This window comes from Camelus dromedarius, chromosome 23, assembly GCF_036321535.1.
Source record: "Camelus dromedarius isolate mCamDro1 chromosome 23, mCamDro1.pat, whole genome shotgun sequence".
NCBI lineage: Eukaryota > Metazoa > Chordata > Mammalia > Artiodactyla > Camelidae > Camelus > Camelus dromedarius.
In genome coordinates, this window is record NC_087458.1 from 12,037,640 (window position 1) to 12,061,471 (window position 23,832).

General features: G+C 41.8%; 1 protein-coding gene across 1 annotated transcript; it reads left to right on the forward strand.

Annotated features, from left to right (window-relative positions):
• The first annotated feature begins 4,380 nt into the window (after positions 1–4,380).
• On the forward strand, positions 4,381–20,690 carry LOC105092696 (SLAM family member 6). The gene is made up of 6 exons (XM_064477938.1): positions 4,381–4,438; positions 11,071–11,116; positions 16,879–16,949; positions 17,730–18,050; positions 18,468–18,725; positions 18,891–20,690. The coding sequence occupies exons 2-6, from the start codon at positions 11,085–11,087 to the stop codon at positions 18,974–18,976; spliced, it is 768 nt and encodes a 255-aa protein (XP_064334008.1). The 5' UTR covers positions 4,381–4,438; positions 11,071–11,084; the 3' UTR covers positions 18,977–20,690.
• The last annotated feature ends 3,142 nt before the right edge of the window (positions 20,691–23,832 follow it).

Below are 23,832 nucleotides of genomic sequence, written 5' to 3' on the forward strand. Positions count from 1 at the left end.
AAAAGAATGTATTCAACTTGAGTTTGAAGATCCTCAGGTCCTTTGAAGTTCTCATCCTGCAGGACTGCAGTGATGTGTCCTCATAAATAAAGACCAGGAAAAGTCTATCCAACCAGAGACCCTGAGACACATTTAGACACGCTGGTGTTGATAAGAAAATCCCCTCCCCCCGTTTTTTTTTCCTGCTGAGACTTTTCTTCCTTGATCGGCTGATACTCCTGGAGAAGGTAGTTTCTGTTATCTAAGGATCAGAGTTAGCCCTAAGAGTAATTCTTAAGTCCTTTTTTCCCAACCTATATTGATGTATAATTGACATAAAACATTGTGTAAATTTAAGGTGTGCTGCATACGAATTTTGTACATTTATACATTGTAAATGATTATCACCATAGCATTAGCTAACACCACCATCTTGTCACATACTTCCCATTTCTATTTTGTGGCGAGAATATTTAAGATCTACTCTCTTAGCAACTTTCAAGTAAATAATACAGTATTGTTAACTGTAATCACCATGTTCTACATCAGATTCCTCAAATTTGGTCACCATATAACTGGAAATTTGTACCCTTTGACCAACAATGCCCTGTTTCCCCCAAGTCTTTTTGAGCAACCAAACCATCCTACATAGTATTAATTAATTTCAGAAAGAATAGCGTATCTATAATCCAAAGTTTTAAATTGGATTACATTTGTTCAACTCTCACAATTACCATCACACAATGTCAATTGGTATGAGCTATGTGTAAATTTCTCTCCCTATTCAGCTGCTTTATCCAACTATCTATGGGAATTACTTGCTACGTATCTCAAGTACATATCTATAAAAGTAGAACTATGTGCTCAGGACCCATCCTTGCTTCTCTTACAGTCTTCTTAACTCAAATGATTACTTTGTCTTGTGTCTTTGTTTACCAGCTGTCTACCCACTCTTGGGGCTCTGTCTTACGTTGAACTTCCCTGTAGCAGATTTTTGTTCTTCCTTGAAAGTCCCACTACTCTGCTGTTGGTGTAATGTGGTATAATGGAGTGACCCTAATCAAGGAACTTATTACCAGATTGATATGCTTTCAAATCCCCATTTCTCTTGTGTGACCTTGGGCAATTTGCCATATAATTTCCTGGGAATTATGGCAGTTGAGGAGGGAAATTTTACTGATGAAAGAGGAAATTGGGGACCAAGCTTGGTGTGAGGATATTTTTTGACATAAGGAGGAAATGATTGGATACACACTCAAGGTCTTTATCATCACAGGGGCTTTCATGCCTTTTTTTTTTTTTCCTGTTTCAAAACCCAGTTGCCTCCTCCTTATTCATCATAAGAGAAATGAAAATTGAATCCACATAGAGATAACATCTTTCACCAATCATTTTTCCAAAGAAGATATAGTAATGGCCAACAAGTGCATGCAAAGGTTCTCACCATCATTAATTACTTGGGAAATGCTAGGAGATCAAAATCATGGTGAGATATCACCCCACACATTTTAGAATGGCTATTATCAAAAGATAAGACATAACAAATGCTGGTGAAGATGTGGAGAAAAGGGAACCCTTGTGCACTGTTGGTAGGGATGCAAATTGGTATAGACACTATGGAAAATAGTATGAAGTTCCTCAAAAATTTAAAAGTAGAACTACCATATGCTTCAGCAATTCTACTTCTGGGTATATATCTGAAGGAAATGATATCACTATGTTGAAGAGGCACCTGCACCCCCATGTTTGCTGCAGCAATATTTACAATAGCCAAGACATGAAAGCAATGTAAGTGTCCATCAACAGATGAAAGGATAAAGAATACATGGTAAGTATATACAATGGAATACTACTTAGCCATTAAAAAGAAGAAAAAATTTTTGCCATTTGCAACAACATGGATGGAACTTGAAAGCATTATGCCAAGTGAAATAAGTCAGACAGAGAAAGACAAATACTGCATGATCTCACTTATCTGTGGAATTAGAAAAAAAACAAAAATGAAAACAACCAAACTCATAGAAAATGAGATCAGTTTTGTGGTTGTCAGTGGTGGGGAATGAAGGGGTGGGTAATTGGCTGAAGGTGTTCAAACTACATCCTACTGAGCTACATAACTACTGAGGATGTAAAGTACAACATGATGACTATAGTTAACACTGCTGTGCGGTATATTTCAAGGTTGCTAAGAGTAGATTCTAAAAGTCCTCATCACAAGAAAATAATTTTTTTCTCCTTTTTTGTGCGTATGTCTATACTAGATGACAGATGTTAACTAAACTTACTGTGGTAATCATCTCATAATTTATACTAGTAAATCATTATGCTGTAACATTAAACTTATATAGAGCTGTATGTCAATTATATCTCAATAAAAGGGAAAGAAAAAAAAAAGGAAGAGACAGTCCTACTTAGATTCCTCAGGAATCTTGTTTCCTATCCAGTGATTTCTGAAGTCTGACTACACTCTTGCTCTTGGGCTTTTTGTCATTTTAATACATTTCCCTTTTGTCATAAACTACTTGGTATTTTGTATTGTCTGCTACAGATGTCAAATAAATCCAGCCTTACAGGCAAAATTCTGTTGTCAAGTTCAGGGGAGCATGATGCCAAATATGAGTTTCGTGATTATGTGAGTAGAAACTGGACAGTGTGTGTGTGTCAGAATATCCACAGTCATCTCTGACTGTAACAGCATGGTGAGCGAGTGTGTTGTGCTTATCAAAAGAGGCCTAGACAGTGTAGGATCTCCCATTTGATTCCTACTGTCTTATTTTAGAAGATAGCATTTTGTCTATCTCCTCGAATAGTTAACCCACTGCACCAGCATCATTCATGAACATGTTCTAAATTGGAACCCCAATATTTCTGGACCCTCCAAGGTGTTAAGGGCAGAATTGGCTACGTGAGAGGCAGTGTAGCATAGTGGTTTCAGCACCGGGCTTTACAGTCAGACTGCTTGGATTTGAATTCTAATTCCACCACTTAGTAACTGATGCAGGATGCATAACTTTCTGTGCCTTCATTTTCTAGAAAGTGAGGATCATAATTATGATATTCGTCACATAGGGTTGTTGAGAGGATTAAATGAGGATATATACAGAGTGTACCTTGCACTTAGGGCACATAGTTAGGGCTCACTTTGCTATTTATTATTGTTCATGTATAAGAATTCCAAACAAGACGATCTCTGCCCTTGTCTGGATGATATTGAGTCTGGATGGGGCACCTGGACCATTGGCAATCATCCTGGGACCACAAGAGCCAGGCTGTTTGCTGCAAAGGCCAAAGTGGAAAGAGAGAAAGAATCTGGGTCCTTGATAATGGCATTGAGCTACTTAACCGACTGACCTAGGAGCCAGTGCCTCCCCTGGATTTGCAGTGGTGGGGAGAATGAATTTCCTCCCTGGCTAAGCTATTTGAGTTGAATTGAGGCTCATTTTTGCAGCAAAAATTATCCTGATAGATACACTGACACATGGCATTACATTTTTGAATTACTTCAGATACTACCTTAAGTGATTTTTTTTTTTTTAATGTAGTACATGTTACTCATCAGCAAACAGTGTGTAGATGTCGCCCCTGTAATGTTGAACTCCCACAGCTTTTTGGTTTCCCCATATCTTGACCTGTCAGCTTTGCTGAAGTCTCTCTACCACAGACTGATTATCTCTTATTTTCCTCTTATTACTCATTAAATAAAAATTTAAAACCCATGTTACAATTGTATTGATTATTGAAAAAACTAGTTTGGTGTTAAATTAATATGAGCATACCTATGACATGCAGGTAAACTTCTGAACTTTTTAAGAGGTGGATACAGAGAGTATTCTCATCTTACTGCTTCAGCTATTTTATATACTGGAAAACAGTTTTTAGATGCATCACTTTGTGTATAAATTGAAATACTCAGAAGTAAACAAAAGAAGAAAGAAAACCCTGAAGAATGCAAACAAATACCTCAAAAGGGGCTGAGACATCCCAATAAATATAAAAGGTAAACTTGGTAAGTATGGATTTTAGAAGAAGATGTGATTTTGTTCATTAAGCGAGTAAACCTTAGGTAACTTTTTTTTTCCCCATGCAGTTTGGTTTAGGTGAGTGGGCTTGAGCCTTCTTGGAACAACATAGGAGAAACCGAAGTTAAAATATCCTTCCTGCAACGAGGCTCGGTTGCCGGGCTGATTCATAACAAAGAGGATCATACTCCTCCATGTAAAGACAGATGTGTGAGGAGAGTGATGTTAAGGGAATCTGCTCCATCCTCATGAGAGAAACCTGGATTTACTTCCTGAGGGAACTAGCTTTGCTAGGTGTGTTCATTTTGTATCATTGCTGTAACTTACTACAAACTTAGCCCCTTAAAACAATACAGATTCATTATCTCAGTTTCCTTAGGTGGGAAATCAGGCAGCCTTGACTCTGCTCAGAATCTCACAAGGCCGCAATCAAGATGCTGGTAAGCCTGTGTTCCTTCTTAGACGCTCGAAGGGAGAATCCACATTCTTGCTCATTCCAGCTGTTGGTGGAACTCAGTTTCATACAGTTGCAGGATTGATGACCCCTTTACTTGCTGTCTGTTCCTTGATTCTATAGGCTTCCCATGCGTCTTGGCTTATGGCCCCTTTCCTCCATCTTCAGAGTCAACAATGGTGGGTCAAGTCTGTCTCACACTTCAGACCTCCCCTCTGCCTGCCTCTTCCACTGCACATCTGTAAGCAGCATTCTACCTTCTTCTACTTTTAAAAAGTCCTAGGATTCCATCGGACCAATCCAGACAACCCAGAACAACCCTCTTGTTTTAAACTCAACTGGTTAGCATCTTAATTTCATCTGCAAAGTCCCTTTCGTCAAGTAAATTAACATATTCACAGGATCCAGGGCTTAGGGAGGGTGGTCATAATTCAGCTACCGTTAGGGACATGATCAAAGGAAGAAAGAAAATCAAAAGAAGAAGTGGAGACAAACACCAGGGAAAATCAGAAGAGAAAACAAAACAGCAGTGGTTAAGCGGTCAGTCTGAGGAAATGACAGATGTCTGCCTCGCTGCCCAGGCTGTTGGGGCGGGTCTGCCTTCTCTGCCACCTTTTTAACTGTGTTTCCTGGCCCTCAATGGAAGCCCAGCCCCTGCGGTGGGGAACAGTGATGCTCCTCAGCAGGAAGGGGACTATAATTATTGGCCGCTTTCAGCTCCAGCCACAGCACAACTGTGATACCCGTTTATGCCGGACACTCCTGAGGGCTCCACCGTGAGGCCGCTCTGACCTGTGAGCAGTGGGCCGGGAGCGGGTGGTAGTGGAGGTGGTGGTGTGTGGCAGCAAGAGATGGTTGTGTAGATGTTTTCCTTCTGGGCTTACAGGAAACATAATTGCACAAACTGAACCCCTCGTGTGGTGAGCAGGAGTCTGGAGGAGTCGGTGTGTCTCCCCCTGAAGTCTCCTGCAGGAGAGCAGTTTAATGCCATTACCTATCTCTTGCCCTCATCAGACCAAAGGGAGGAAAGCCGGAAAACTTCATACCAAGTGCTACTGAGAGAGTGCCTGACTCTCACCAGCTCTGTTCCTTGCAGCTCAGCATCCTGGTCCTGGTCCTAATCCTGAGGGCCGTCAGTGCATAGGGATGGAAGGACATCACTGATGGCAAGCTTGGAAAGGTCCCCTCAGGGCGTCGGGGACTGAAGGACTTTTATTAAGATTGGCCCCTCCGTTTCACTGATGTGGCGGTGGAGCCAGAATGCTTCCTGGATAGACTTCTTATTTCCTCCCTTGCATTCATTTCCTAGGGTTGCCGTAACAACGTATTAAAAACTGGGTGGCTGAAAGCAACAGAAATTGATTTTCTCACAGAGGCCAGAAGTCTGAAAACCAAGGTTTTCGCAGGGCCACGCTCCCTCTGAGACCTATAGGAAGACTCCTTCTGTGTTCGTTCTAGCTTTCTGGTGTCTGTTATAAATCCTGGTCCTTCCTTTGCAGGCAGCTACATCACTCCAAACTCTGTCTCCATCATCCCATGATGTTCTCCCCATGTGTTTTCACATGGTGTTCTCCTGTCTGTGTCACTTCTCATCTTCTTATCAGGACACCAGTCCTACTGGATTAAGGACCCATCCTACTCCGGCATGACCTCATGTTAACTAATTACATCTGCCACAGCCTTATTTCTGTGCAAGGTCACGTTCTAAGGTTCCAGGATGGACATGAATTTTTGGAGGACACTACCCAATCCAGTATACTTTCCTACTCCCCTCTTCTTCCACCTTCTCTTCCTCTTCTAAACCTCTGGGTGGGTTATGAGATGAGCTCCATCTAAATGGGAACTGCAGAAATGAGCTCCAAGGCCCGCGGACAAACTCCAGAACACAGGAAGGTTTTATCTCAGTGAGCAAAACTCACCGACAGGCCCTGGCTGAAGACTGGGTAACCTCAGATGAACTGTTTCTTTTTTCATGTAGTCCCTCAGGGGCCAGGTTTAGAAGAGTCTGCATAAGGATATGTCTGGAATCTTGGCTGTTTTCTCTCCCTCTTCTCGTGGGGTGGCCTAGAGAGGATTCTGTTTGTGCTTTTCATTTTCTATTAACTATTGCTTCCAACAGCGTGGCTAAGAAGGCCTCACGTTACGTTGGAATCCATGGTCTTTGAGATCAGGATTGTAACGCTATCCTAAAGTGTTCCTGGAAGGCAGGAGGAGAGATCATGCATACAGGTGGGCACCAGTGGGCCTGTTGCCGGTAGATGTAACCGGTGTCCAGGTTCTTGTCCTGCCCCCAAAAGAATTTAGAGACAAGTCACAGTGGTTAAAAAGGTATAGTGAGGATTTATTAAAGGATGGACAGTACACTCTCAGGGGAGAGCAGGCAGGCTCAGGTGAGCAGCTGCCCAGAGTTTCTTTGGCAAGTTGTTTACATAGGGTGTAAAAATGAATGGGCGTATATTCATTAGGAAGGGAAGGGTCTGGGGTTGTATTCCCTAATTTTCATCCCAACTCCACCTTCCCAAAGGGAGGAGAGATTTTTGTCCTCATTCAGTCTGAATTGGAAGTGTCATGGTGTCGGTACATGATGGGTACTTTTAATCTGCAAGGCTAATTTTATTGAAATAAGGGCATAATGAACAAAAGGTTACATTCAGACCCTGGAGATTCCTGCCTTTTCCCACCTTTCTTTGCGGGCCTCCAGGCTGCTCATCACCCCAAAAGGTGTGACCACTTATCAGCCCAGAGGTTCCTGCTTTTCTTTCTTTGCCCAGGGACCCCTGGTGCTTACATGATGCATGGTTTCCTGCATTTGGACGGTGTCCCTCCTTTCTGCCCAATTCCTGCCATTTGGCCTGAGCCCCCCTTTCTCTGCTCATCTCTAGCTGTCTACCTGCTCTGACAGGACCAGAGGATTCTGTGTCCCAGGTCTGTCCTTAGTGACTCCTCAGGTTCTGTGACCTGGGCCAGAACTACACTTGCCAGGCTTCAACCCTCCGAACAGTAACTTCTGCTATCCCTGCCCAGCAGCCTCGTGCAAGTTATTGATCATTCTAGCATCTTCAGGACTCCTGGGAAATGATCTGAGAAGGTCTGAGGAGTGCTGAGAAGAGGATGCTCCCACTCCCAGCACACACACAGTCTCCCCCGACTCACACACGCCCCGCCCTCCACATAGGTGCTCTGGCCTCTTTTGCATCTTAAGGGCAGGGAAGTTGCGGGTACTTACTGCCTGGTGGATACGGATTTTCCTGGATAAAGTGCTCCCACCCCTTGTGATCCTGGACACCTTAGGAATTTGTCATATTCAGACATGGTGCTGTTTAAAAATATAGTGTTTTCATGGAAAATTCAAGGATCAGTAAGGCCTGCAATCAGGAGACTATTGCCCTTGAAAAAAACAGTTTATTACAGTTCCCAAGAGGAGGGGACACACAGGAAAACATAGTTCAGGAGTGTAAGAGCAGGGTGAGCTGGGAACTGCAGGCCACACCCTCCATTCTGGTTTCCCTGGGAAGGAACAGGCAAGGCAGGGTAAGCAGGTCTAGAATTGGCTGGTTTGAATAATTTCAGTGGGCTCTGGGACATAGGGGTTGTTCCTAGCTGTCTGGCACCTGGCCCTGGCTGGTTAGGGCGGGTGGGTAGTGGCTGGGAGTGTGAGATAAAGGAAGTATGTGAGATAAAGGAGGTCATTAGGACTCTGGATTATTTGCCTTTTGCATTTAAATGTGAGCTGCTCAGTATCTCTAGGAATTGGCTAGCCCTGGGCAAGGCAGTCCCTCTAAAGGCTCAGCAAATCCATTTGACTAACCCGAGGCAGGGAGTGGTTGCATGGTTAGTCCTGAGAGGTTTTGTGGACACAAGACCATTGGTTTAATATATTTAATTAATTAATGTCTGCCCAGATGTACTAATGGCAGAAGTCTAAGGGGTCTCTCCCAAGTATAAAATATGTACCTGGGGACTTCAGAGACAATGCAGCTGCCTGACTGGCTAACAGAGGAGTAACTCCACTGATACATACACAGTTTACAGTGGACCCCTCCCTAGCACTTGAAATTTAGGTAGAATTGCCTCCACTCCCCAAGTCCATGCCCTGGAGAAACTTCTCCAGTGTTTCTGTAAGTTCCTAAGGACTTACTTTTTCACCATCTCCTCTGCCTCCAAGTCCCTGTGCCCCACATGCTCTCCTAATACTGCCCTTGCAGACCTAGAAAGCAATACTGCAACACTTTTCCTAATGCCTTTCCCTGACAAAATAAAAATTCACTCATAAGGAAGGATTGGTGAGCAAGGTAGAATTTCCTGAAGATTTGCATAGGAGGTAAGGGCAGAGGGGTTTGCCTTGCACACTCCACAACAAATGACTTGGAAATATATTTAGACATTCTGATTGCCCACAGTGCCTTTTTAGCCAACTAATATTCCGAGAGAATTCTCTGGCATCCTTACTCCTTTCCCACAAGCAGAGTCATATCTCCCTTCTTTGTACACAGTGATATGCAAATTAATCAGCCAAACAAATAAGCAAAAAAAAAAAAAAAAAACAAAAGAGACAAAAGGAGACAAGAAAACTCAAAAAACATTACGTTGTTGACTTGTATATCAAATGTAGTGATAGGTTACATTTAATAAGATTCTGAATACTGCAAATTAAAAAGTGTGACATGAATTACTAAATATTCTCCAAATACCCCTAAATTGGAAAAATCATCAAGAGCCAAATAACGACAAAATTGGTGAACGATATGAATCATAAACTCAAATATATTAGTAATTGTATTAAATGTAAATGGACTAAGTGCTCTAGTTAAAACACAAAAATTGATGGATAGGATTAAAATAAACAAAATCTAACTTTGTAGCGTTTACTAAAGAAACACATAAGACACGTGAACACAGAAATTCTGAATGTGAAAGCAGAGAGAAAAATTATAGCATGTAAATATCAACCAAACGAAAAATGGAGTAGTTACATTAATATCAGACAAAATAGAGCTTATGACAAAAGTATTAATGAAGAGGTTTACCTTCCAATGAAACAGATTTAATATATAATGTATCATATAATTATGAGTAACATATAACATTGAAACATTTGCATGAGATGTTCAACACTTTATTATAAAGCAGGCTTTATTTTAGATGGTTTTGCCCAACTGTAGGCTAATGTAAGTGTTCTGAGCATGTTTGAGGAAGGCTTGGCTAACCTATTATATTCGATAGATTAGGTGTATTAAATGCATATTTGACTTACAGTATTTTCAACTTACGATGGATGTAACTCCATCATAAGTCAAGGAAGATCTTCACCACATTTTCTTTATGCATTCATCCTTTGATGGACACTTAGGTTGCTTCCATATCTTGGCTATTGTAAATAATGTGCAATAAACATGGGATGCCTGGCACAAAGTTAAGTGTTCAGTAAATGTCATATGTTCTCATTAATATTGTTATTTAAAGATGGTTAAAAATGTATGTATCCTGTACTTAATATGAAAACTACAAATGGAACGTTTTAAATTTCTTGTTATAACATAAAACAAGTGGAGTTGATTTTGTAAATATGGATCTTGATGTCTTCTTGGTGGATATTTGGCTCTATGGAGAAAAAAGATTTCCTATATTTGCTATTGGTCTTCAATATGTAGATGTTGGCTGGACCTCAGTGGATGACAGCCCTAGATATGATAAGAAGGATGAAATTCTCTCTAATGTTTGCAAGCCTTAGGCTCCTGGTACCTGCTTTATCAGTTCTCCAGGGGAAATCTTTTCTCTTATTTCAGAGGTGAGAACACCATAGGTCTTATACAGTCCATTTGTCAATCTTTGGCTTGATGTTCTCAGTTGAGTTTTAAAGACTATAGGCCCTCTACATTTCTGCTCTTCAAGAAACTGCTAAGCTCTTTCTGACAAAACTTTGACCTTGCAAATGCAGTAAGAATCTGACATGATATTTTTGATATTTGACTGCTAACAGCTTTTGAGCCTCACCTCATCCTTTTCACTTCTGCCCCACATCTGGGCAAGTTGATCAAGCTAATAAGATAGCCTGGGTGCTCCCTCCTTTGTCACAAGCAAGACGTTCAAAACACACAAGCCTCTGACCAAGTGCAGGAGCACTAACACTGGCCCCACCCTGATGTACTGCAAAAGCCCCAAGCCGGTCTCCTTTGTCCAAAGTGCGTTTGAAAACGTAAATAAAACCAACAAATCGCTTAAGTGCTAATTAGTAAAAGTTTATAAACTGGGAGCACTCAAACCAAAACACGGAATGAGGCTTAGAGGTATATTGTTATAAAGCTGCTTATACAATGTGAAGGCAATGAGTGTTTATCCTTCACAGTGATCTGTTACAATATTAGACTTTTCTTAAATGAAGGAGAATTGAGTAGTGGTTACCTCGTATCAATTTTGGGAAACAATTTAAGTTTCGTTTATGATTCTCCAAGAAGGCATAAGCAAGAAGTGACCCAAGTCAAGTTACCACATTCATCTTGCAAAAATCAGGTTTTGCTTAAATGACTAAAATGGTTTTGTCCTCTCAGCGAATTTTCAAGACTCGTCTCTGTTTGTGTTTGACTTTAACACTTTCTTGCTCTCTCCACTCATTTTCAGGCCAGCTCTGGAAGATGGTTCTGCTCTACCCAGAAAGTCTCATTATGTAAGTAGTAAACCTTTCAGATCCTCTTGGGGTGTGTGTGTGTATGTGTGTGTGTGTGTGTGTGTGTGTGTGTTTTTGTGTGTGTTTGTGTGTTTGTGTGTGTGTGTGGCATCATTAGCCTGACATCTGGATCTGGGGTGGAGGTCCATCCTGTTTCTATAGAGTAAATACAGGGGCTGTGCCTGTGTCTCTGAGTCTCTGAGCCTGTGCTCAATCCCTCACCAGCAGCAGATGACAAGCATCCTAGGGGAAACCTGCTCACTTTCTGTTCTGACGTTCATGCTCATGTTTTAATTTAACAAACTTTAAACGTCACTTGGAGGAAATAAAATCGAGTGTGTGTGTGTGTGTGTGTGTGTGTGTGCATGTGATGTCATTTATGTGACCTTCATTTTTCCATGACATGACACAAGAGAAATTCAAGTCAATGAAGAATACTTTAAGGATTTTCCACCTGGTATATTGGTATAATATTTGGGGAACAGGATAACTTTGTAAATGCCTATCAAAGCCTTAAATGTACAGGTGTTTGACCAAATACTACTAGTTCTAGGAATTTAACCTAAAGAGAGAGCTGGATAGACTTTAAAAAAATATAAGTATGAAAATTTTTATTGTCACATTATTTATTGAGAAAAACTTACAGTATAGTTTTATGTAAATCAATATATACATTCAATAGAATACCAGGTAATTATAAAAGGATTATGAGTATATGCTTTCATGGATGTAAAAAGATTCCCAGGATTTTTTTTTTGAGCTACAAAATGTTGCAGATCAGCAAATCAGATGATTCTACCTATGCACATAGGTGTGTGGTTGTGTGTGTGTGTGTGGGTGTGTGTAAATGCTTATGTGTATGTGGATATGTGTATGCACAGAGAGAAGCCTAGAAAAGATTTTGCCAAAATATTGACAAGGATCATTTATGAGAGGGTTTCTGCTTTCTGCTTTATGAGTTTATATTTTGTTTGATTATTCTATGAACTGCTGTAAAATGTAAGTCTTATTTTCTGGAATTTGGAGAATTCCCAAAGACTTCTTTTTTTTTTTTTCCCAAAGACTTCTTAAGAGCCTTTCCTACCCGTTTCTTCAATTGCCATTATCCTCCTCAGTGAGGACACACCCTAAGTCAGGGCTCAGGTTCTCCTCTCCTGCAGCCTTCCTATGACTGTAGGAAGTCCCTCCACACCCCAAGTGGTGAATCCCACGCATCTCCTAATATCCACTCCATTTTGACTCTGCTGATTGTAAAGGCAGACCCACTTCCAACTTTCTACACTCACGAAGTCACCTACATAGTGTTTTGCACGTTGGTGTTCTCTGCATGCTCTGTCAGGCTGTGAGATCAGGTAGCATTTCCTGTCCACGGCTACCACATAGCTTTCTGGTCGGCGCTATACGCTGTTAGGTCAACTCTCCCTGTGACTTCCTTCCTTTATTTCTAGCCTTCTCCCATAGTATATTCATTTAGATCGTGAAAGCATAGAACTTGGCATATTGCCATTCTCACCCAGCAAAGAAGGAAGTGTAGCTCATCTCTAGGGAGCAAAATGACAAGATTTCACACGTCACGATCTACTGCCAAGCCCTCAAGTGCCCTGCGTGGACACTGTATAACACAGTCCCAAGGTGACCGCCTTGAACATATTTCAGTGGAACTGGGGACATTGGTAAGAGAGGGAACATAACAACATATTAACAATTTGATCTTGGACAAGTTATTTAATAAGGAACTCCAGTTTCTTTCCCCACAAAACAGGGATATATTACCTAGTGGAGATGGCTTTGCGAAGGATACATGAGCTAATGCACATGGCTTGTCTGGACATCACATAGGTACTACAGAATCAATATACCCTAAACAGAATTCATTATCTTTCCTCTCTATCTGTCTGTGCCTCCTGCCACTGAAACTTGCTGTCCTTCTCCTTCTTCCTTTTTTTTCCCCCCCAGTTCTCACCACTAGTTCATAGCACTGCTCTGATCTCATTTCCCAAACCAAAAACTGTGGAGTCATCTGAAACTGCTTCCTCTCCCACACCTCCCACACCTCCCACAATTAGCCTGCCACTGAGTTCAGTCACTTCTGCAGCCTGTCATTCATATCCATCCCATCTTCGTCATCTTCACTGCCATCAGCTTGGCTCATGCCCTTTCCTTTATCCTGAATGGTTTCAGTTAACTCCCCCTAGATCACTCCACATTCCTTTCAAACCAATTTCCACCCACTGTCTTAATAGATGATTTAAATAATTTAATCAGGTTCTTCCCTGCTTACAATCATTCAAGGTACATTATGCAAAGCCCTTTATAATCTGGTCTTTCTCTCCCTTTATATTGTCATCTCCTGCTGCTTTTAAATCTACACACCCTATTTCTCAGCCTTGCCCAGACACACTGGGACACTTTAAATCTGGGATCTTTGCACATGACATACACTGAAGCTGCTGCTGTGTTCTCATTCCCTTGTCTGATACCTCCTACTCTTCACACAAGTTCATTTGAGGTGTCATCTCCTCTCTGAGTCCCTCTTTTAAACTGCTTCTAGGCAGTCTGTACTACCTCCTCTGTGTTTTCCTAGTAGTTGGGCAGACTGTATTATGGTACCTATTCACCCATCATCCATGCATACAATTCATGCAGCAAATATTCACTGATCAGGTCATCTTCCTAGGTTTGAGAACTCAGATAAGTAAGAAATAATCTCTGCTCTCAAGGAATTCATTGGCCCAGTGAGAAAAAGAAAACATATACACATATTGCTATAATACTAATGTGCTAAGTACAATGATAAAAATATTCATAGGGTAATAAAGGAATACTTAACACTGTTTGGTGGGTGGGATGCTCCTGGAGAGAGTGGTCCCAGGGCTCTCAAAGCCTCACTTGCCTCATTTAGAAAATGAAAAAAAAAAAAAAGAAAAAAAAGAAAATCTACTGCATATGAGTGCTGAAAGGATTGAGGGAGAACATTCACGTGCTTGGCATTTAGTTAAGTCTTCAGTAAATGTTAGCTGATTCTCAAAGAATGATTAAGAGTTACCCTATGGAGGGGAAGGAGAAATAAGGGGTGGGAGGAAGAGTATTCAGATAGCCTAGCAGGAGCTTGGAATGTAGATGAGAGACCACAGCACAGGGAAAGATGTAAGCACTTTACAGTTGTTGGGGTCTTAGCTGCAAGGCAGGGAGGGGTAAGAAAGAGGCTGAAGAGACAAATCAGACAATGGCAGGTCCTCATAAGGCTTGCTAAGGATCTTGGATTACTCCGTCTGTTATGGGATGCCCCAGAAGTAGATTAGAATGCTGTCAATAGCCAGCCTGATTCTGGTTATGGATAATTAATAAAGGGAACATCCTGCAATTAGATAAAAGATGTGTGGGAATTTGTTAATGATGTTATAAGGGGTCCACAAGGCTCAGTGGAAAGGCATGTAAGAAAAGGGAAGAAGAACTGGGTCCCAGAGGAAAAGACAAAGAAGAGAAATGAAGTCCCAAGTAATAAAATTGCTTCAATGCAGAAGCAGGTTGAGACCCCAGGTGGTAATAGAAGTAGAGGCTTGGTAGTAATTTCATTGCCTGGCCTGGCATATATGTGGTGGCCCAGGTAAGAAATGGTCCCAGAAGGTCAGAGGTTTCATGTGTAGATGACAACGCTGGCACAGGAAAATGGGCAAGAGTTGGAAATTCTAAGTATATAGTAAGATACAATATTATAATTATTTGTTTAAACTCACTTTCCTGCACTAGACCCAGAACACCTTAGGGCTACCTGTCTCATCTCTGTATCCCCAGAGAGGAATATATATCTTCTTTGTAAGATTGACACACTTGATTTTAATTTCCATAGTCAGTAAAAGGTAAAAATTTTCAGTGGTCCACATTTTCTTGGGAGGCTAAAGTGATTATCCACTCAGCTTTGCTTTCTACACTAGGCTCTAAGTAATCACTCTGGTAGCATAGTTCTGGCGTTTTGGCCTGATATCAGGTGAATTTTAGCAAAAGCAAGTCATTTGAGGAATTTTGGCCTTGCTTATTCATCTAAATGATAGTGATTATTTATACTTACCTTAGTAGACCCAGAGAGACAAGAATGAATGATACATGGTAAAGCCTTTTATAAATCTAAATAAAATGTAAATAGTATTAGCATTTTAAATATGGCAATCAGGGGTGGCAGAATGCATGTAAACATTGGTCTCTGAGATTGAAATTTCAAAAAAAAGCTTCTTGCCTTTTCCATACTAAATAAACAGACATCTGGAGGAGACGTCTTTCTCCCACGGCTGCCTTCTCTGCATCCCCGGACCCCCCGCCCCCGGCTTCCTGCAGCCCTTCTCTTCACCCCCACTCCTTCTGCTGCTCCACAGAGTCTGCTCCTGTGGGCTTTGCACCAGGAGGGAAGGGCAGGTGGAGGAGACTGGGCAGACACATTCCTCCCATCCCCTCCTGGCAGTATTGATCCATTTCTCATTCTGCTCATTTGGGCTGCAAAGCCAGTCAAGTGCAATGCCTTTCCCACTTGGCTGTCAGTCCTACATTCAGCATAAGGTTCCAAATGTGTGGAATACAGGACTACTCACGAGACACAGAGGCACAGGACGCCTGGCATAGACTCGCTGTCTCTTAACAGAAAGTTGCCATCCACCCCTTCCTCGAGCAGCAGGGTCTCGCAGTCTCGCTTGCACAGAGGGCCGTGGTAGTAAGGCAGATCCATGCGGAGCCCTCTCGTATCCCAGGATGATTTGAACATCTTCATTGTGCATTCTGAGTGGAAGATACCTAAGGTTGAAGAGATCTGCAAAGAAATCCTAAACTCACTCAGCGTTTATTGTTGCTATTAACAATTCTGATATTATTATATATATTTAAAACTATATATATATATTAAAATATATATATATTTCCAGGATAAAACAAACACATTTTACACTAGTGCTGTTAGGAACCAAGACTTTCTCTTGTGAAAGAAAGAGATATGTTCAAGATGAAAGAATTTAAGCATAAATTGGAAAAATACACTCAAATTTTTATTTCTTTTTTTTAAAATATGTATTTCCTAATTCCATCCAACTGAAAGGGTCTGTAAGCAGTGACAACTCAATATCAACAAGTATGGGTAGAGACAAAATTGTGGTGTCTAAGTACCATTCCCTCATTAAAGGAATCAGGGATCTTTTGAGGAATGGCTGCTTTTATGTTTGTGGAAGGTTATAAACAAGGTGAGCCTAGAACACCTTCTTGTGCAAGAATTCAAAGAAATTAAAAGATGCAGCCATGTCAAAAGAGCAAAGGAGCCAGCATGAAGGGTCTCATATGGGCCAGAGACGAGAAAATTTAAGCATCAAAATATTAATTGCAGTTGGCATACATTGCATATACAAAAATTTATGAGTTTATAAGGATACTTAAAAGAAAAAGAAAGAGTGAAAGAGAATAAATCTCCTTCCAAAAAACAAAAACAAAGGAGGAGGGGAGGCACACCAACTTCTCTGGATCAGAAGATAGTTATGAAGTCCAATAACAAAACGCAGCGCAAAGACTTTGGTAAATCGTACCAGTTTTCCTGAAGTGGGATCTTCGTATCTGTGAACTCTTTCTGACTTTAAGGACAGAATCTGAGGTAGGTGTAAAGGCCAATCAAGAGAAGCTAGCAAGGAAAGTATTTAGCAAAAATGATCAGCATGGGATCTACCAGAAGTGGTTTGCAACACAAACGTCCTGCTCTTTCCGTTTTCCTCATGTTTCCTCGAGATCTTCAGGGCAAACCAGCTCAGTCCTGCCAACATGAAACCTGCTCAGCTCCTCCTCCTCCTGCTTTTCCAGTCTCAAGGTGAGTGGGTCACAAGCTCCTCCCCTGTAGCCTGACCTTCCAAGGGGCAGAGGGCCCAGGTGGGCACTGCCCAGAGGGCCTTTTCTGGAACTGAGAGCCCCTTGTCAGAGAGATTGAGAGACCAGGCAGAAAAAAAAAAGTTGAATGACTCAAGGATGTAAGAGAGAAAGATTGATCAGAGTGTGAAGGAGAGAAAGGAGGAGGAAACGAGTAGGGGGTACATAGAATTGTTGGGGGTACACTGGGAATGTCAGCGTTGAAAGCAACCTGGAAGGCTTTATATTTCATCTCTATTGTTTTATAAAAGAAGCGTCAAGGCCTGGAGGAATCTCCGGGCTCCTCCAAAACTGCACAGGAAGAGGCAGCATCTGGACTGTCATCTAGAGGTCTTTAGACCATGCACTACTGAGCCACCAGAACAGCGGTGATATTGAAACCCTGGCTGTGACCTGGGGGAGCATTTCATAAAATAGGAAGTCATGAGAGTCAAACTTTAGGGATAAGGAAAAAGAGGGGGTTGGCAGGGTGAGATGGGCCCTGACTTCCCCTGCAGTCTCCCTTCTAATCTTCCAGGGCCAACAGCCCTCGGCAGGAACTCAGCCCTTGGGATGGAGAACCTGATCCCAGCTTTGCCCACTTCCAGCTCTAGCCATAGCACCACTGCTGTGTCCCACACTCTCTGGGGCCCCTAGCTGGGAGAGCTGTGAATGACTGGGAGACTTAAGGGAAAGGGAGGGTATCAGGGCCAGTTTTTATGGTCATTTCTTTCTGTGTTCACAGTTTCACAAACCAGCTCAACCCCACAAATTGTGAATGGGGCTCTGGGGGAGTCAGTAATGCTTCCCCTGAAGTTTTCTGCAGAGAAGAGGATCATGTCTATCATCTGGCTTCACAACGGAATATCTATCGCCTTCACACAGTTAGAAGGACAAAGTTCACTGACATATATAACTGATCCAAAATGGAAAAATCGATTGAGTGTCACTGACTCCTACTCCTTGCAAATCAGCAACCTGACAATGGCAGACGCAGGATCTTACAGCACCCACATAACCACAATGACCTCTTCAGTGGTGTCCACTTATGATCTGAGGATTTTCAGTGAGTACGGGCATAGAGGACCAGCTCTCAACCGGCCAGGGTGAATAGGGTCATCCTGTAAGCTGGCGGGTGGGGGCTAGATGACCCTTGGTAAAGACTGTCCCTTGGTTTCACTCTTTTGGCCGGTCCAGAACCTCTCCTAGGTAGATCTTTTTCTTCCCTTTTCTAATTCTTTTTTTGTCCTCTTCAGTTACCAGCAGATTCTGGCTGATGGCTGTGGTTGTGGCAGGTTGAAAAACATCACACAACTTGCTGCTTAGGGGCTGGGAATGGAAGGGTCAGGAATCCTTTTATCCAAAGGGGTGTGGATTCCTTGCTCTGTTCTCTCTCCTTTATTCCCTGAGTCCTTTCCTCCTGGGATGTCCTATAAGGCCCCTTATTGCTCTTTGTATCTTTTAAAACTATTGCTTCAAACAGAGAGACTGCCAAGGCCTCAAGTTCAAGTGGATTCCCTCTCCTGTGAGCACAGCACCTGTATTGTCACCTTGAGGTGTTCTGTGGAGGAAGGAGGAGAGAACATCATATATGAGTGGACAAAAACAGGACCAAGGACTGTTCTGACCCAGGAAGGATCAGTCCTCAGTGACTCCTGTAATTGGAACTACACCTGCACAGCTACGAACCCTGTTGGCAACAGCACGTCCAGCCTCAACCTTGTTCAGCAGCTTTGTGCAGGTAACTGGTCCCTTCAAGCCTTTCTAGGACTCCTGGGGAATACTTTGAGAATCATTAGAAGGGCCTGGAGAGGATAGATGGTCAGCTCTCAGCACCTGCCAACAACACCCCTTCCACGTATCCACACCTGCTCTGTTCTCACTCACTCTGCTTTCTCTCCTTCAGGTTCCAAGGCAACTACAGGCACTTTCTCACCAGTGACATGGATTCTCCTCGGGAAGGGGCTTCTCCTTGTATCCTGGGGGTTCTAGGAACTTGGCACTTCCAGACACAGGTACTCAGTAGACCTCTCAAGTCAATTCAGGGCAGTGAAATCACTAGTGCCCCAGAATAGTCAGGCTGTGTCCTGGATGAGGCCGTCACTCCTCCATAGCTCAGTTGAGTCCCATTTACTGACATGTATACCTTTCAAGGTGCACTGCTATATATTTTCCAAGGCCAGTTTCATATCCTGGCATGTGTGTGCCCATATGCACACACACTGCATGAGAATGAGGAAGTTTTAGCAAGAAAAGATAAAATAACTGCATGAAAACCATGTTTTCTAGTCTAAGAAGACTTTTCCTCCATAATTTGAGGTTTCTGAAATCGAGATGAGTCATAATATTGGTGTGTGTAGCTAAAAGAGATAATGTATTTTTCTCTTAAAAGGCTTTTTATTAAAATGATCCTGCTTTTAAAAATCCATAAGGTCTTAGAATTCTTGAAATACTGTAGCTATAATACAAAGGCAGGGCTTCCATGTAGATTAATATCCAGATTTGAGGACTGAAATTTCTGAAGTATGGAGCATTTTAAGGACTGCACTTCAAGGAATGCTGATGGTTAGAGATGAGAGAACAGGGGGAGTCAGGGCCACAGTAGCCCATTAGAGTGAAATTGTAATCATCAGTAAGCTCCTACTGTGGGTGAGTGCTAGAACATATTGCTTCCTTAATTATGACCAAAACTCTATAAAATAGACTGTCTTATACCCATGTGGCCAGTGAAGAAGCTGACCCTAAGAGGGGCTGAGTAACATGGCCTGACTCACTCAGCTGTAAGTGATGAAGTCAGATTAGTTGAGTGCCTTACATAGAGGATGAATAAAGTAGTCTAAGATATGGTAGCAAATAGACTCCCAAAGTTCCAGGGACTTTATGTCTTGCTCACATGAAAGTCCTGCATGGAAGTTCATGCCAGCAGGTCAGCGTGTTTCCACATGGTCTTTTAGGGACCTCTTCTGACACTGATCCTTGCATCTTCAACACATGGCTCCCCACGGCACCCTTGGCATCAACACTGCCATCCAGGGAACGTGAGCTCCAAGAACACACATGGGAGAGTCCTTGGACCAAGCCTAGAGGTGGCATACATTATTTTGGACCAAACTTTATTAAGGAGAACATGGTTATTATAGCCAAACTTAAGTGAGAGAGCATTTGACAAAGTAATCTAGCTGTGTGCCCAAAGAGGAAGTTGATTTTGGTGGATAAAACACATTCACATAGATGTTTCTCTTAAAAAGCTAAACATCATTAGACGGTGACCAATGCAATAGAAATTCCAACAGAATGTGATAGGTAATATGTTGGAGTGCACGGTTGTATGATGAGGGCCCTAACTGCTACAGGGGATTAGGGAAGTCTTTCCAAGAAAAGCCTTTTTTAATGTCCTTAATAATATTTGATTGTGATAAAATACTTACAAAATTCACCATCTTAACGATTCTTAAGAATATAGTTCAGTGGCATCAAGTACAGTCACAGCATTGTGTTCCATCACCACCATCCATCCACAGAACTCTTTTTATTTTGCAAAACAGACACTATTTACCCATTAAACAATAATTCTCCATTTTCCCTCGCACCTGAGTCCCTGGCCACCGCCATTCTACTTTCTGTCTCTGTGAATTTGACTACTCTAGGTACCTCAGATAAGTGGAATTATACAGTATTAGTTCTTTTGTGACTGGCTTATTTCATTTAGCTTAAAGCCCTCAAGGTTCATCCAGGTTGTAGAATTTCCTTCTTTTTAAGGCTGAATAATGTTCCATTGTGTGTGTGTGTGTGTGTGTGTGTGTGTGTGCGATACATCACATTTTGTTTATCCAGTCATTCGTCAGTGGACAGTTGGGTTGGGTTGCTTTTGCCTTTTTGGCTGTTGTAAATAATTCTGCTATGAACATAGGTGTAGAAAAGGGAACAATATTTTATCAGAGATAAATGAGTAAAGACTCCTAAGGGAAGGGTTGGGAAGTGTGGAGGGGAGCAAATTCTAGACTGAGATTATTCTGCGGGCAAGGGACTACAAGGCTGAGGATATGGGCATGTTGCTGCTGTCAACAAACAGGAAATTCAGGAAATTTCATTTGTTGAGACCCAGGCATTCACACGGACACTGCCTTTGGCTATGCAGGTGGTGCCTTGCACATTCCAGGGGGATGCCATTCAGTGCAGTCTACAACCCGCACATTTATACAATATAAAACATTGAATATCCTCTTCTCCATAAAGTCTCCCCGATTTTCCGTCAAAAGTAGTCACTTCTGAAATCCTGCCTTTTGTAATAACATGTATGGACCTCAAGAACCCTATACTGAATGAAATAAGTCAGACACAGAAAGATGAATACTATATGATCTCACTTATATCTAAGCAGAGAGTAGAATGGTGGCTGCCGGGGATGGGGAGACGGTAGGGAAAGGGAGATATTAGTCAAAGGGTACAGAATTTCAGTTACGCAAAATAAATAAAGCCTGGAGATCTGCATAGCACAGGGCCTATGATTAACAATAGTGTATTGTATATGTAAAAGGTTTATGTAGTTGCTAAGAGGCTAAAGCTTCTGTGTTTTTATTTCAAAGGTGAGGTGGGAGAAAAATTTTGGAGGTGATGGATAAGTTTAGGGCACTAGTATTAAATATCTACCGCTTTTTGTATGTCATTCATACCTCAAAAAAGCAGTAATGAAAAAAGAAAACAAGTAATAAATTCCTCAAAATATTCTAAGTAAGGTGCCCAACACAAAGACACATCAATGAATACTATGGTTTTTGTTACTGTTTTAAAATATAGTGCGTGAAGAAATTACAAAGCATCTAAGCACGTCACTTTGCATTCTTTCTAGCAGTTGGTTAATCACATACTTGATTAAAACAGAAAACTCACTTCAGTTCTACACTCAAGAAAAAAAAAAAGCATTCACTTCAATTTCATGTCACTCCTGTACATATTTCATGCCAGGACTATTGTACTTTTCTTGTTGTTTTCAAATTAATCTCCTTTTTGTCTCTCTCCCTTTCTAAGCTTTGAGTGCCTCAAGCCCAAATGCATCTTCAGACCCCCTGGTGCCCAGCTAGCATGGTTCCGTACACATAGTAGGTGCTTAGTGATGTATGCCATCAGCAACCCCTTTTTCTCCTCTCCTCTCCTGGCTCCCCTCGCTGAGCCCACCTCAGGAAGCTCCTGACAGTCAGATCTCCCTGTTATTTGTGTCCTCCCCTTCATCAGTCTGTCTTCTGAATTCAAGGTGTCCCATGGCTCCCTTGATGAACTAAAGTACTGGAATGTACATTAAGGGCAAGGGAATAGGGGAGGCTCTCCCAAGTAAAACATAGCATCTCCCAAGTATAAAATATTGCTTTGCCTGGGAATTCAATGATGATTCAGCTGCCTCATTGGCCCCAGGTTGCAGTGAAGCCCTCGCTAGTATTTGAAATTTAGATAGAATTTCCTCAATCCTTCAACTTAATGATCTGGGGAAGCATCCCCAGGATTTCTACAAATCCCCAAGAACTAACTGTCTCCTGGAAAACAGAAGGAATTGGGAGCATGCCAAGAAGCTGGCATGTGTATATCACATGTGTAAAGCTGCAGGTGGTGTCACGATAAGAGGGTGCAGTTGTTGGAGCTGTCTCATGGGTAGGATGGGAACAGGATTGGGATCAGGAAGGGTGAAATGATACGAAATACTACATCTAATTTTGGAAAGCAGAAAATATTTCACAAGGGAGGTAGCATTTGAGATCTTGATCTTGAAGGATGGAAAGACTTTTCTTTTTTTAAAAGAGGAGGAATACAAGTAGTGGGGTAACATTATTGTTAGTTATGAGCATGTCCTGTGTCCAGGTGCTTGATATGCTGTCTGGATGAATATATCCAACCATAGTAAGCAGTAGGCATGGTCACCCCCATTATTAAGGGATCCATTAATATTATTTTACCCTGTTTTTGTTCTCTCTGTAATGTTACTACTCTTCAGCTAGTCTCCCCAAAGCTGGAGATTATTCCAAATTCCTTCTCATTTATCCCTACATCCAATGATTAATCATGCTCTTTCTACCACCTAAATAGTCTTGTAACCATTCCTTCCCATCCATACTCATGACATACCTTAAATGTACATTCTCATCATCTTTTCTGTATGAGTCAGTTATCTCTCTGCTAAGCCATACCTCTAGTTTCACCTCTTCCAAATCACAAGCATGAGCTTTCTGAAAGAAAAAAAAAATACTATTTCCCTACTGAAAAGTATGAATTAGGATGGTTTATGTTGCATATAACAGAAAACTTATGTCAAATTAATTAAATAAAGAAATTCAATAGGTAGCTTCTTGGCTCATGTAACATGAAGTTCAGAAGGAAAGCAGACTTCAGTGTTGACTTACTCTGGTGGTCCCAGCACCATTTCCCTGCAGTTCTCTTGTGTCTGTTTCATTCTTCAGGCTGGTTGTAAGGTGTCTGCAGCAGTTTTGGCACTCACATTTACAGTATGATGTTCATGGAGAGAGAAAGCCAAGGATCAATCTTCATACCACTTGGATGACACACGACAGATGTTGTGCAAAGTTGACATTGAGTAGAAAATCACGAGACCACTACATGAATAAGATCCAAACTCCTTTGCCTAACTGACAAGGCCCTTTGAGTGTTGGCCTCTGCTTGTCCCTCAAGATTCCTCCCTTCCACTTTTCTTTGCATACATAAGATCCAGCCGTACAGAACTACCTGCACTTCCCCAAAGAGAACATGTTCTTTCAGATAACCCCATTTTCATACATCTACATTTCCACTTACATCTATGTCTGTATTTATACCATATACTTTCCACTTCCTGGAATGTCAGT

Coding starts and splice junctions, on each gene's coding strand:
- LOC105092696 (XM_064477938.1), top strand. CDS start 11,085: ATGGTTCTGCTCTACCCAGAAAGTCTCATTAT. Junction 11,117..16,878: donor TACCCAGAAAGTCTCATTAT/GTAAGTAGTAAA, acceptor CGAGATCTTCAG/GGCAAACCAGCTCAGTCCTG. Junction 18,051..18,467: donor TTATGATCTGAGGATTTTCA/GTGAGTACGGGC, acceptor TGCTTCAAACAG/AGAGACTGCCAAGGCCTCAA.